Raw genomic sequence first — 16061 nt, forward strand, 5'->3', positions numbered from 1 at the left:
ACTGAACGGTTTTCACTGAACAATTAGAAGTGCCCTAATTTAACAGTTAAAACACCCTTTCCCATTTAAATACCAGTTAAAGGTTGATGCCCTCTAAGAAGAGATATGAGCTCAAGAGTTAATTTCAGTTCATTATTGAGCTCATGCAGCTATCGTCGAACAACTTCTCGCATTTCATGTGACGAAAGGCGTAATGCCGGAAACGTTGCCCGTTTATCATTGACGTAAATAATTCGTAATTATATCTGTTATTGTTATCTTGTTCTCTTGTTAGTAGCCATTGTTAGCGCCTGTCAGTGATATCAGTCCTATATATTTGTATTTATTCAGTTTAGAAAGAGGAAAAAAGAAAGGAATGTCCGGTGCTTCACTTTTTCCAAACAGGCATGGCATGCTATATGCTTGTGTCTCCAAGTACAGTACATGCATATCTAAACTGTAGCTTGAAGTCCTAGCTACCAAAATGACTCGAATGCAAGAGAGCTTCTTAATGTCGTTATTCAACACGCGATTCCAGCGGAAAAATGGAGTTTTACTGAATCCTCACCTTTGCTGACTGACTGTTGCGGGGCCATCGCTTCACTCCTGAAGATGAGAGATTTGGAATGGATGTGCTATTTCAGAGCTTTTATAAGTTTCCCGCATTATTTGGGGATCTCATTTTCTTCTTATTGCTTGCTGTTTCTTCTTACTACACAGCGTTCCATGGTATTTTTTTTTATTGCAGCGTCTTATTCCACTTTGTAAAACATGCTCATGCGGGAGATAAAACGACGACGCAGAGCTCGAGAACGGGGACACTTCGCACTTTCCGGACATCTTGAATTGAGTGACAATGTTGAATAGTCTTCAGCTATTGTAATATTCGAGCTTGTTATGGCTATAGCCATCTTCCTACCTGCGTGGGCTACTGCTGCAGAAGCTGTTACGTCACTTCGTAGCTGTAATATATAGCAACGCGGTTCATCTCTAAAGACAATGTGCAGTATCCTGCAGAACATTTTTGTCGCTTTCAGACACTTTCTTTTTTTTGAAACCTCAATGCACAACGTTGAAAGTGAGCAGCCAGCAGTGAACAGTGAGAAAGCGAGCGTGGCTCTATAGGCTTAAAAAACGACGTCTACTTCTTTCTTTGTTTGTTCAGACACAGCAAGCTGCTGTCGTACCCATTTATGCTTTGTTTCCAGGCATCGGCGAAAATAATGTCCGTAAATGTCCCTGTACCACTGTAGCGATCAATGTTGAGGTGATAGACGAAGCATTCACCTGCTCGCACACTTCACGCTAAAATTTATAAATATGTCGCAGAGTGTCTGCGTTAAATGGCGCCTACCTATCTTTCGTTGTAGAGTGGCACCTAATTTTCAATTGCCATAGAGCAAATTAACTTTGGGGAGCTTTCACAAATTTACGACATGTTCATTGAGAGCGCTAGACTTCTACAAAGCATGTCATGTAACTTGAGTAGGCAGCGTCTTCAAGTAAGCCCAAATTTACACACAAAATGCAGTTAAAAAAGCTACCTAATACCTCCACATTCAATAATCCCACATTCCCGTTTTGTCGTCTTGTTTCTAACAATCACATTGGTTTTATTGGATATAGATATTGGATATAGATATTGGATATAGATATTGGATATAGATATTGGATATAGATATTGGATATAGATGTTGGATATAGATGTTGGATATAGATGTTGGATAGGGGGGGTATGGGGGCTTGTCTTCCGTGTTGTTTTATTTGCTTTTAAACCAGGCCGTTAACATTTCTCAATTACAGAAATTTAGCGTAGCGGAGACGTATACCGGAATACAGAAAGATGCATAAGAGAGCGAGAGTACCAATGGCGAAATATTGTGGTGGCGTGTGCAAACGATGCACGCGAGACCCCCTTTTTTGCGATGGCCGACAGCATTTCGCTTACTCACTGGCGCAAACGTGTCGATAGCGACATGGCCGTCTTACTGAAACACTTTTATTGGACATTATGTTTGGTCACCAGTTTCACGATACGTCGCTTTCTGTACTCCGGTGTGCGTCTGGGGGTGCCCGTCTCCGCTACGCTAAAGCTCGCCAATATTAGTGCCTGCATGCTCGCACGGTGCCCGCATGTGCATGACCTGTGACCCCTTGACCCGTCCCAGCCCCGGCCTACTACCCTCCTCGGTACCTGGGGACCTCCTCCACGAGCCCCCCGCTGCCACTGGCACCACTGCACCGATACAATTTCTCGGCCGTTTCCGCTTCCTCGCCCTCGTCTAGGGCGTCTTCCAACGAGGGTACGCTGCTGTTTACACACACCGCACCACCACCACCACTTCCCACATGCTTTTTGTGCGAGCAGCTAGCTCACTCACGCTGTCACTCGGCCTTGTTCAGTTGCCGCACCGTCTTTTCCTTTGATTGTGAAGTCTCATACTGTTTCACACTAAGATTATAACAGCTAGAGGGAAATCGTTCGTCTACTATTGGAATCGCAGGCAGTGCACTGATTGCTTACGATTTGCCATGGATTCGTTGACCAAAAAAAAAAAAAAAAGAAACAACGTTCAAAATATTTGTATGGTCATTTGCAATTCAACTGAGTGCCGTTATGTAGCTTCTTTAGAGCCAGTGAAGTTCTGCTGATGCACCTAAGTGTTTTGCCTTGAAAATGAATTCACCTCATTGCGAAATTTCCGGTGTTAAACATCATGATATATTTGTATATCTGCGTTATCAAGTCTAGATTGTACGTATTTCGTCAGAAATGCTCACCATGGATAATTATTTGCTGTATTGGGAACAACTACATTTGTTTGTAATCTTCTGAAGATACATCGAATGGTAGAGACAGTTAATGGTAAACGGAACCTGTTTATCGAATTCAATATGACAAAATTAGCTTGAAGGAAAGCAACGTAACAACCCCGAGACCATTTTAAGCCAGAAGCACCAAACTCAGGCAAATTCATTTGTACTGCCTAATATTCCCACGCTGGATTAACAGCCAAGCTGCCGACGCCCGCAGACGCTACCACCAGATTGCCAACTACTATGTTTAGTGTGAAACTCCATGATGACACCCTTTGTAGAAATTTAGAGCACACGCTACATTATATGATCGTCTCCTCCGCAAGCGTCACTGCACTCTAAAAGAAATTATACCTTTTGGAGCTTATCTTGTCCCCAAACAATAATCATCGTCTATCTTTCACGCGTTATCTTTCATTAACACTTTGCACTGCGCAACTTTCTTGCCAAGAACGATATGTCATGCTGATGCGCTTAATTACAGCCTGAAGGGCACATACACATGCGCATGCAATAGCATGTACACGTGATGACGCCCTTCGAGCTGTCATTAGGATGTATCAACTCGCCGAGCAGCAAGTTATACTGCTACGCGCATTCCTTTCGTGACCTGCAAGTATCGGGCGTGCAGCGTTGAAGAAACGAAAGGCATGCAATATAAATAACGATTTTTTGTTTGTTTCGGGACAGGATAAACCACAATAAGGGTGTCCATTTTTCTAACATTGCTTGTCAGCTTTCACTTCTGTATGCACTCATTTCAATTGATTTGTTTCACAGTAAGAAAAATGACGTTCATTTGTGAACATGTATCAACAATAAAAAAAGAAAAAAAAATTATCTTCATCAGTATTACGCACTGTTCCAGCAAAATTTCCCCGCCTTGTATATGATGAGAAGCGGCAAATTCCGTGTTCTAGTTCTGATTGCCGCGTGCCCTACCACTATAATGACTCACGCCAAAACGCGCCATTGTCGTTTGAGGCACGACCTCTGACAATTGGCGTTCCCGCTGTCGAGGTCGTGCGCTCGATTTCCAGTCGCTGAGGCCACTTCCGATGGTGGCGCAATGGCAAGATGTATGTGTACGTAGATTAACGTGCACATTAAAGAATACAAATAATCCTGGGTGGTATAAATGAATCCAGAGCCTTCCACATAGCTTCTCCCTTAGCTCGCAGCACAGCAGTAAAAGCGCATTTTACTTTATGAGCTTTGCACACTACATCATCCTGATTGCTTCCTTACATATCCGTGCTTTCTTTTTTTCTGCCTAGCTTTGCGCCAGTATACCACCGTGTCTGCATATATTCTGCCTTATAGTAGGCAAGAAAGAAACCAACTTCGACAAAACCTGTTACCACTACTGTGTTCTTTCAGCAATTCGTGCTAGATTCCAGTTTACTTCAGCTCATTTCGCAGACCCAATAATTCATTATCTTGCTTAACAATACCTAAAATCATTCTCCGTTGCACCGCTGTAATCAACACGTTTATTAACGCAACCAGCGTAGCTCGCACAATTGTCAAACAGGTATATTTTAGTCAAAAGCATGTACACGTATCACGGACCGTATTTAGATAAGTGCCGCGAATGTTTACCTTAGCCTTGTTCCTCAACACGGATGCCACTTGTTTCTCTACGTGCGACAGATTCGTACTGCATGCTTCGTGCCAGCGAGTACATCCAAGACTGCTCCAGGGAACACCAGAAGCGACAGTACAACGCCAGAAGATATCACTCGGACGACCGAGTAAAGGAGACTTGCTGGTGAGTTGCAGCTTCTCATAATGCGCGCTGGCCGGGGCATTAGATCAGCTCACATGACCTATGTATTGACACGTGTGCTTATATATCCTTTTCCCATATTTTACACCCCGTCGATTAACAAGTCCTCTGTATGCCCCATGAAGGAAGGAAATAAGCTATAGTAGGAAGCGATATGTCATGCAGCCAGCTTTAATCAGCGTCCTCTCTGTGAAGCCATTCCCTTCGCTTTTCCTCTTGCAGTATAAGCCCAACACGTGACGTCTGAACCTCAGCGTGTGGGCAGGATATGTCTGGTTCCCGGTAGTTTTTAATCGACGTGCACTTGTTCGGCTGCTGTACCGTAGCTCTGCCTGCAGTATGGGAGCATTAAAACGGCTACTGTGCGCTATGACGTGACGGTCACGTGTTGGGCCGACTTGTTTGGCTTCGGTTACGTTGCGCAATCTCCCTTCTAGTCATTTCCTCCAATCATGTTCTGCTAACTTAGAGGAGCACTGATATGACAGATTGTACTTGCCGTTTACTTTTGTTTCTTTATTGCGCTAATTCAAGGTCCGGCACCTCTAAGCCCCACAAAAATTGGTGGCAAACGTTAGAGGACCATAATTAATTTACTATAATGCTTGCCCCTTCGAACCACTTCCGTTTTCGGTGTCGAAAATATGGACGGGCGCCATGACGTCACTATGCACTGGCTCGCTCAGTTCCGTCGATCGCTACCTCTTGGAAAAGTCATGCATGACGTCAGTGGCATTTCTACCGAAAGTGACTCGAATGTATCAGAAGGTCAATAGAAACGTAACACAATTTCTATAGCTTATTTTATAAGGGACGGCTGCTGCTGTACACGCTAGCGCAGTTATACGAAATGCGCGCAGCACCCTTGCTCATTATTTTTTCTGATGATGAAAGTCATCACATTCAGCCCTGTTGTTAAGCAACATCAGCAATTTCACGATAACGTGACGATACTGTCGATGACGAAACTATATTCAGTACCGGGCTTCATATTTGCCAAGTGTCATCTTTTTAAGCGCGAGTAGTGTTTGGTATAGATTCTACAACTTCGAAATCGTGTCAGTACTTTTATAACTCATTTACACCATGTAGGGTAGCAAACCGGAAGCTCACCTAGTTGCCCTTCTTCTCTTTGCTTTCTCTCTCTTTCGCACTTGTTGCCGTCACAGGCACCATTATATTTGGAGCATCAGCGCGCGTCCTTTTCGATAACACGTTCCTCGTAAAATATGCGAAGGGCTAGCCTTCGGAAACATGATTGATGTAGCTACGCTCGGGAGGGTTAGGTAGATATTTCGAACTTGACCGCTAGTAACAACAGGGCATCTTGTCCTTCCCAGTGCGACGGACACCTGTACTGCACGGCTAAAAGGTATTCTTCGTGTGCATACAAACCTAGAAAGGACCGTGTTAGTGTTCCAGCTCTGATCATACATAAGACAAGGTATGAACATGCGAGCGTTGGATTTTGCTAACAGATCCGAACAGGACTCATCGCGACAATAGCTACTTTTATCTTTCGAAACAGGGGAAATAGGGCTATAAATGTGGCTTTAAAAATTACGCACCGTCGGTCAGCTAAAGTTAGATTTACTGCCTTGGATACGTTGTACTTACTAGACTATCTTTTTTCCTCTTTCTCATCCTCGTCATGTACTCTTCGTACGCTCGCAGCGCCACACTAGCCTACCGGGAATGCATCAAGGTGGTGCTGCACGACCAGTGTCGAGACGCCGGCAGCTCCGTCATCGACAACATCCTCTACCAGCAGACCAGGGAGCTCGACTACGAGTGCAGGGACTTCAACGCGTACCGCTGTAGCGGCTGCATCGCCAAAACCTCCGGTGCCATGCTGCTGGCCGCCGTAGCACTGGTCCTGGTTCGCACCGTCGCCTTCGGCAGCAGCTGAGCACGCGCCGGCCTGGTTATAATAGTCCACGCTGGAAGATGTGCATGCTGGGACGCTGTGGGCAAACGTCCGCCATTGTGCTTAGGGCCACACGAGTCGATCGAGTCCGGGCTTGCACGTTATACAGAATGTTGCCCAGCTAACAGAGACAGGTATAAATGGTCGTTCCCTGCATACCGCTAGCTCACCCTCGCTCAAATTACACGCATACCTACACTTTCGCAGCGAATTCGGTTTACTATGTTTCGGCGCATACTTGTGCGTTTCGTGTAGAAGAAATCTCGCGTTCGGTGTCTGGTATAGTAACAGTCAAAGTGACAGACGACGTAACCATTCCTACCACTGCAAGCGACAATACATGGCAACGCAACGGCGCATGCCAGCGACGTGAAGTCGTGGTTCACCCAGGACGAAACAAGCACGTCCTGAACCCAAACACGACGCTGAACGAAGTAAATTGTGACTGACAAGTCTAACCAGAATTTCGGTACTATAGAGCCAGCCCGTTTATGCCGGTACAACCAGTTATACCTTCCTCTCGTGTTTACGCAACAGTTTCCACGCACACACACGTTCTCTCTCTTCTCAACCTGTCGCCTTTCCATCCTATTGCATCGTATTTTTTGAGCGCATTAGGCAGCGCTGCGCAATCTGCTGCCGCTTTCATAAGCGCTGATTATGTCCCTCCCTCACCAGAAGCAAAAAAAATTGTGCCAGTTAAACAGTCGCGACGAAAATGTTGAGCTCGGCTTCTGTTATGTCTTGATGACAACCAGAGACTTTCGTATCGAGGCCCATAATACCTTGGGTCCTGTATGACTCACCTCTAAGCCTGTCTCTAGCGAGTTTGTTTCTCCAGGAGCCTGTACACATATAGGCACACTGACGCATTTACAGCCCAAAATAAATGTCGCCGCATAGCGGACGAAGTTGCAGTCACGTGCCGCGATGTCGTTGGAAGAGATTTTTCACACCACGAAAAAAAAAAAAAACATACAAGGCGTGTATTTTATCCATAGCGTCACTATTTAACTTCGCCTTCTTTAACGCGACAAATAATCGCGGTTTTTTATCGAAAACAACTTGGCCAAATTACTTAAGAATTACATACAGTATATTTGTTAAGGCGAGTCTATTATGACGTGGTAAATTTCATCAAAATAACCTGGCATTCTGCGCGTCGTCGTAGTATTTTTTTATCTACATAGCTGGTAATAATTATGCACACACGTGTTAAGACATCCGCCGCCCTTCCTCCAACAGCGGGCATAACTTAAAGCCCCAAGCGAAACACGTTTACAACATATTGTTATGGTAAATTCTGCTGCATGCAGAAGTATAAACGTTTGCGTGAGAACATGCATGGGCGCATGCTATACATGTGACCGTAAAGGAGTTCTTTTTGTGATAAAAATGCCTGTGGTGAAATCTGTATCCTAAGTAGAAATATGCGCCTTCATTCAGAATATCATGTTTGTCTACACTGTATCTACGCTATTCCGTATGGAGGAGATTTCGGTCGTTCATGAGAGTGATTCGGCCGACCGTATGTGCCTTGAATGCCGTTTTATATGTCATATCACACTTAATCGTTGTACGGGTGAATGTGAAGTTAGCGTTTGACATGAAGTTTATGATGCGCATCTCAAGTCATGCAGCAGAGATCTCGGCGTGTTGTCGGAAGGCTAAAACGTGATCGAATAATCTCGCAATATTTAACTCCATGTTTGTATTAATTGATTGATTACAGTTGATAAAAATAGAAAGAAATTAACGTGTTTAGTAGTGAAACATGCCAGGGTCAAATTATCACGTGTTCGCCCGTATCAGCGATCGACCTGCGACACGACTATGCAGCGTAGAGAATTCGCACAGCTGTGCATTTCGTTATATATATATATATATATATATATATATATATATATATATATATATATATATATATATATATATATATATATATATATATATATATATATATATATATATATATATATATATAGAGCAACATATTGGGCTAGCTGGCATTGCATAATTTTTCATTGAAGCGCGATCTTGTCTACCGTTAAGCGTTCGCACTTCACACACATGCACACACACAAAGAAAATTACGATAGTCTTTTCTTTCTCACTCAAATCGACCACAATCGGCAATACTTCGATCTTTCCTCCATAAATATCAGCAGCTCAGGCGTTTCCTTTATTGCTGAAGTTCTAGCCGACCACCACCCTTTTTCATTGTTTCGTCTTTTTTTTACCTTATCTACAGCCTTATCTCCAGTCATGATTCACCAACATTGCGCCCTTTTTCTGTCATGCACATACCCATCACGTTGACGATAGCCGCTTGGGCATTAATTATCAGCGGTGTCCTTTCACTCTCTTATCACCGACGACAACACAGCGTACTTCTTTCGGTTTGCGTTTATCAAAGTGGATGTTTGACCACCCTCGTTATGGTATTCAACGCCGTGGAAACTCACGCGTGACTGTTTTGTACATACTGATAGCGCAACGCGTTGTGCGATAAATATTTTTTTTTACAGTTTTTCACCTCTATATACATGTTGTTTACTGAAGGTGTTTTTGTAACGGTTGTTTTATCCGAGCCAATAAACGCAATGAAAACTCAAACACTGGTATCTCGTACGTTGACTGTGTGTGAGGCTGTTGGTGAGAGAAGTGCTCTCCCATTTCGCCTTTGTTCTAATAGTACACTGTTGTCGCGTTGCTAGTTCACTGTTGTCGTTTTACTACAGTGTTAGTGTCATATTATTTTCCCAGACATGATGTATGACACGAGGCTATATATAAGCGTTAGAAAGCACATCGAATGATAAATAGCAGGATATTGATGACAATTATGATAATCACGATTTTAACGAGCCTCAAATCTCATTGTTATACGCTCCTCTTTCTCGCGACACATAGCCACAGCAGAGGACTAGCCAAGGAGTCACTTCAGGTTGCAAAAGTGAATGTTGCTGCACATGAAAACTTAACTTGGCTTAAGCACGACAGGGAGCCGGTATCAATAAAAAAAAGGAGCAACCTAAAGTCAGATATTAAGTAAGCCAACATTTCTACAGATGTGCGTGCCTTGTAATCCATAGATATTATTGAATTTGAATTACGCGAAAGGAGTCGCCTCAACCTTGCAACGAGAGCCTGCGACTCAAGATCCAGCTCTGCACAATTTGACGTCGACAGAGCCATTATGTGCATTTAGTAATTACGTTGGTCATCTGCCGCTCCGACATTGTTTGGCGTACATTATGACGTGGTCGTACAAGCTGCTCTCGCAATTAGATGCGGCAGGAAACGCAGCGCGAAGAGAAACGGCAAAGCGTTCCTCTCTATAGGCGGGAGGAACGTTTTGCCATCACAGTGAAAAGGAGCGAGCAATTTTGTGTCATCCACACCGCCACACTTTCGCACTATACAAGTGGAGGCATTTTCTTTCGACCTCATTACGTGACCAATCATGCAGTTTCCTGCCGACTATTATGCCTTCTCGCGAGATAAGGAAGGTCATAGTGACCCAGTTGAAAGTGGGACTCGATGAAGCATCACTCCTCGAAAGAAGTTAGTCATGTAGGGTAAAAAATAATTATAATAATAATTACACTGCACGTGAACCTTTAATTCGTTGAACTAAGTTGTCACTAATTGTGTCAGTTGAACACCAGTTGTACACTAGACTCTTTCTGCACCATTTCCCTGTACGTGGATATGTTTTATAACTAAATTATTGCTGCTTTTTCGCTGCTGTTTAGTAATAACAGCAGATATTTGGGCTTGTTGGTGTAACATTTTGTAGTTTTTTTCCTGTAGCGCAAATGGCACAAGGACGTGGAAGAGAAACGGAGACACACACGGCGCCTGTGTGTATCTCTGTTTCTGTTCTATGTCCTTGTGTTGTTTGCGCTACAGGAAAACAAAAACAAACTGCAAGATTTTAATACTAGCGTCCAGTCACTACCGTTGATCCCTTTTTCCAGAGAGCCAATTGGTCCAGCCAGCTGTTGCATCGGTCCCCAGTGAGATATTTAGTGAGGTATTTGGCAGGAGATCATTTAAACAAAATACGGGACGGCGTGTGGTAGGGGGCGATCGCCCCCCTCTCCTCCCTGACGTACCTGACGCCTCGCAGTGTCGTTAACTTAGAGGGAAAGTCGCTATATTTCGGAAGTTTCTAGATATTTTAACAAGCAGCTTACATTCTTGGAGTCTTAGCAACTTATCCAATGACATTTTTGGGTGAGGTAAATAGCCACTCGATTGCCCTGGTAAGATTAAATTAAATTCTGTGGTATTGAGGCATGCCGTTGCAGGGGGACTGCCAACTAATTTTGACCACCTGTTCTTCTTTAACGTACACCTAGGCATAACTACACGAGCGGTTTTCGAATCTCGCCCGCATCGAAATGCGGCTGCCACGACAGGGATCAAACCCTCGACGTCGAGCTCGGCAGTGCAACGCTATAGCCACTAAAAGCTACCGTGGCGCGTCCTGGTTAAAATTACACACTCAAGGGACTTTTTTGGCTAAGTTCAATGCCTCGCACTCGGGCTTTCCCGAGGTGTATATATGTAGATATGTCGCTACACTTCTGAAGTCATACCGAAAAGCTTATTAGAGGTTCATATGGGTGCACCAAAAGTTTGGGGGGGAGGGGGGCTTTGGGGGGGGGGGGGGGGGGACTCCAGGCAATTTTCTCGTTTTCAACGAAAATTTTATATGAAGTGGGAAAACGTATCTCTAGAAAGGAATGATCTTTGTTTTGCGAGACGCAGAGCTGATTTTGTGAAAAAAAAAGCCATTATTTCACTGAAGGTGGACAAGAGAATTTTCGCGACATGCATATTTCACAAGTTTGAAGATCTGTCACTTGAAAACTGAAACATTAAAAACCGCCGAACATTTTTTTTATAACACTGCACCATTAGAACCACTGTCCCAAGAAAACTTAGGTTTATGCCGCTCACAGTTTATCTTTTTGAAGAATAGTCATACTTCGCTTTTTGAGCGAGCGCCTATTACTGACCCCGAAATTAATGGTTTTCTAGGGGTGATCAAGTTGATATTTTTTCTTGCAAATTTTGAAGTTCCTCGCAAATTGACTTAAAGAATACAGAGCTACGTTACGCCTTTATTTTGTAACAAAATCTCGAAAACGCCAAAATCGCAAGAACAGAGAAAATTGGCCCATACTAAGGGCATCTTCAAAGAAAAAAACAGTCATCGCCGATTGTCGTGAACACTTTATAGAATGCACACGCAGGACTCGTAAATCTAGTACAGCAAAAACAGCTTGCATTACTTTATTTTGCGCGGGAAAATGGAGCCTATGTTTAGAACCATGTATGGTCATACTTGTGATCTGTGTATTTCTAATAATTAAATCGATATGGCATTCATATTGCAATCCGAGCTAGTGGTTGCAGTGCGTGTGTCGAGTGAGCTCCTCCTGAACAACATTTGGCAATGTGGTAACGTGGTACACATCACGGACCCATTACCTCAAAGATGTGCGACGTTATGGTAACACATTTCCCACGCATCTACCGCTAAATCGCCACTGAAACTTTAAAGGAGTGATGCGCTTGAAGACTTATTTTTGCTACAGTGAGGATACTTAGCTGCCGTTTGTTTTATTGCGCGATTCCGTAACGGATAGAGCCGGTGACTGGCTCGTCTGTAGTGGCAGTATAGGGCGCTAACATACAAGCCGATTCATCACACGTGTGTTGTTGCCAACGACGCGAGCACCGGTGTAAAGGGCCACTGCCATACACCACTGCGCACCACCGGAATCCTCTTTCGCAGCCACCGCAGGGGAAGAGTGCGGCGGAAGGGAGGGCTGTCTTTCTCGAACGCTCCAGCCGATCGTCTAAACCTTGAGACGTCTCAAAGCCCTCGCGCAACAAGCACGTGCGTCTCAAAAGCCACGTTTACATGCGGTAACGTGTCGCATTCTTTGGCGCGTCGCAGTAGTCGCTATGCGACAGCGTTTACATGTCGCGCGTTCCCTTTTGTCCGAAGCGAGCTGGAACGCGTTTCCGACGATTCGCGTTCCGCCGGTTAATGCAAGAGAACCCACGGTGGCAATCGCCTCTCTCCCTCAAAGTGATACGCCAGGGTTTACATGCAGCGCGCGAGGCGATTCACCATCTGTCTGTAACTACCCTCTCATGTCGCGTCAATGCGATTCACCTACCTAGTGCGTTACCGCCGTTTATATGAATGCGATATGATATAAATGCGACACAACGCGCCAGTTGCATTCATGTAAGCACCCCTAAATGGCTATGACACTTGGCATTCGCAGATGAATGCGCTTCGCCACTCGGTTGCGCGAGGCCACGTGACCTTTGTGGCGAGAGTACGACCACCACGAAAACAGGTATAAGATCAGTGGCGTAGCAACAGGGGGGGCCGGGGGGCCGTGGGCCCCGGGTGCAAGGGTCCAGTGGGGGGGGGGGGGGAGGGGGTGTCATATACGTCAGACGACACTCCTCTTCCCGCCGGCTACACCCGGGGGGGGGGGATGACAGAAGACCTATGGGCCCTGGGTGCCAGACGACCTAGCTACGCCACTGCATAAGATCCAGTTAAAGTTACTCACTTTAACAGATCTTCGGCCCCCTTCTAGTGACTGACCAATAAATCCGAAGCTGCGGTGCGAACTCCTAGAGTGGACCTCTTTTCAGAAGTTTTTTACAGCGGTACACTACAACGGTGTACCGTTGCGCGCTGAATGTGATTGCTGCAACAGAGCGCACGTTCTCCGAAGAAGATTCTCGCTTTCGCCGCTGGTCGCGTCGTAAAATATGATCACGACACGGTTGCATCGCGACATAAACCACTAACGCCGTAGCTTGGCCGTTGCTGTAGCCTGGACGAAGGTGTGCACGGCTGGAGGGGGCGAACATAGCCAGTACGGTATTTACTCGTTCTTAAGGATCGCCTTACTAAATAATGGCGATTGCGTTAGATACGAGTATGAAATGAAAACTACAATAGTGAAAAGCTATCGTCACTGGCATTAACAATTTCTGTCATCCAATCCAATCCAATCCAGACGTCGCTGCAAGGTGCTATCGGTATGGTGGCTAGAAGGGGGCAGTGTGACGGGCAGCGTATCTGCGCCGTGCTAGGGAGATGCGCGATCAACGATGAAATTTCCCGGTGCCGCTAGGGGCGTTAAAGCACGCTGGTGTGCAAGGACAAGTTGCGGCACGGCCCTGGTCAGTGTAGCGCCAGCGAGGCCTGCCGGGCAAGCGTGGGCGTGTAGACCACGCTTGTGTGCACATTAAGAAGTGCATGATTTTATGTAATTCTTGAGCAGTTTAACACTCTGCCAAGTGGAATGCGAGCTCCATCGCAAAGAGGTCACTGCAAGAATGATCCACTTTGTGGTGTTAACTAGGCTGCACTTTTTCACAAAATCGTTGAACAAGGACAAAGCTCTTCAAAGGAAGCGCCATAAACATTTGAAGTTAAGGAGAGTGAAGTAAAGCCTACTGCTAAACTTGGTCTGATGCGTGGATGTGGATTACTGTACTATGTAATAAAGTACAACCTCTACGATAAAAGCAATGATGGAAAATGTTTAGTGCATGTTGCGGTTCGCCAAAGCGGGCCACAAACGTACCCCCCCCCCTTTTTTTTTTTACAAGACTAAAGTTTCTATAAAGGGCATGTTGGTGGTGCATGCGGACGTGGCAATGAACTGAACGACTCGGTGATGTTACTCACCAGTTTATTGCGCGCAGCCCCAGCGTTGTTTTTGTCCGTTTGCATGTACGACTTTCTCGGTGCCCACTGGCTATATTTGCGGCAGCTGACCGAATGCCAAAAGTTGAAAATCGCAGTTTCGGCTTGTTTGTGTTCACGATCCACGTTCGCTTGCGTTAACACCAATCCTTTTAGTAAAAACCAACTCGTCCAGAGTAACCTTCAAATGTGATCTTACTCCTTTTTTAAATCAGATGGCTAAAATCTGCTGCGCATTTCGGTGTTGTAAATAACGCATATTTCTAGTCCCTGCTCTCCGAAGAAGTGCCACGCTTCTTAATAATGCATCTCGGAGCTGCACACACTTCGTGATGTTTGCATCGCGCATTACATTAAAAATTCAAACGCGACGCAAAGTGAACGAAACGCGCGTGCTAGTTGTCATGTGCCGTCCCCTTCAAAAGCCGCGAAAGCTGCACACCTGCTGCAAGTAGCGCCATCTACAACATTCATCCCTCCTCTGTGCGCCCCGCCGGCTCCCGCCCGCTACATTGCCCCCTTCTAACCAGCACACTAACGGTGTAGTATTTTAGCACACTGCACTGCTTGGAGTACTGCCAAACTCCGCTGTCTTGTCCAATTCGACATCTTGTCACCTGTGATTGGTTGAAACCGCTACTGCACCTTCAATGATTGGCTCAAAACACGAACATGGCGGAATTCAATAACTTATTAAAATTTTGACAGTGTCCAAATAGCACCTAAGCTGTTGAAGCGGAAGTGGCTTTCTCCGCAGCTTAGGCTGCAATGGCTTGCAAGCCGTTTAAGAAATGCGGTATTTGAAATGCCGTAGGTGGCACCGAACACATGATTCCCCGGGGCTGTTTATAGTAACGAGACCTGCGATAGTGACGATGAGTGATGCCCTGTCCATACTTGCTTGGATGCAATAAATTTTATTCTTCCGAGTGACGATAAATCACCATTACCATTTCTCTTGTCAAGGAAAGCTGGTGAATGGAATATGTAGGGCATTGTGTTTATCATTTCTCAAAGTTCGAAAATCAAAGTCAGTTCTACAATAAAGGGCATCGCACTTTTCATTTCTCGCCGAGAAAATCGGATATGCGTCACAGTCGAGGGGGCATTAGAAACAAGCAAATGTGGTATATAGATGGTATTCAAAGTAGGCTGTCAGAGGGAGCACCTGTACAAGCCACCTGGAGAAAATGCTAACACAATGCAAATAAGCCGTTAAATAATCCTGTTACAATTGCTAACGTGCGCGCTCGGCTCAGGCCCGATTAAGTGCCGGCTGACAATATATAAACCAAGCATTGCATACTGATTAGCAGTGACTGCCAGTTAAGAGCAATGCAGTACAAGATTGGCATGAAAAAGTATACTGCAAAATAACAGTGAGCTTTCTCATTGGATTTGAACTGTGGATGTGAATTACTTTTCCTTTTCTGATGCGATAGTGTTCAGTGACTAGCTGCTTCCACTTTGCGGGTATCCCCCGTGTCGGTACCTCGCCTCTTTCGTAATTCTCCTAAGGCACTCCACGGCGCGACGGTGGCGATGGTGACACGACGACGACGGCACGAAGACTACGGAGTGGCGATTATGCTATGACGATCGTGACGTCATAAAGACAGCGTTAGCTTGCTTACGACGGCGTCGACAGTGCCAGTTTCGCGAATGCATCCACATTGCGAATGATGTCGCATCACATAGATTACCACGTGCATGGGACCTACACAACTGATTAGTGTCTTTCTTTCTTTCTTTCTTTGTCTTCATTTTTGACGACCTGTGTATCAAAT

The 16061-nt window shown here is 45.1% G+C and overlaps 1 protein-coding gene across 2 annotated transcripts in view; it reads left to right on the plus strand.

Annotated features, from left to right (window-relative positions):
- LOC126527109 (uncharacterized) overlaps positions 1–8419 on the plus strand; it is a 34121-nt gene extending 25702 nt beyond the window's left edge. The window contains exons 6-8 of one of the 2 annotated variants that reach the window (XM_050174849.3): positions 2148–2282; positions 4450–4567; positions 6260–8419. In XM_050174849.3, coding sequence (XP_050030806.1) covers positions 2148–2282; positions 4450–4567; positions 6260–6494 — 488 coding nt within the window. In that variant the 3' untranslated portion in view covers positions 6495–8419. The remainder of the gene's footprint in view (positions 1–2147; positions 2283–4449; positions 4568–6259) is intronic. The other variant, XM_050174850.3, reaches the window with a different exon arrangement.
- The last annotated feature ends 7642 nt before the right edge of the window (positions 8420–16061 follow it).

Source organism: Dermacentor andersoni, chromosome 9, assembly GCF_023375885.2.
Source record: "Dermacentor andersoni chromosome 9, qqDerAnde1_hic_scaffold, whole genome shotgun sequence".
NCBI lineage: Eukaryota > Metazoa > Arthropoda > Arachnida > Ixodida > Ixodidae > Dermacentor > Dermacentor andersoni.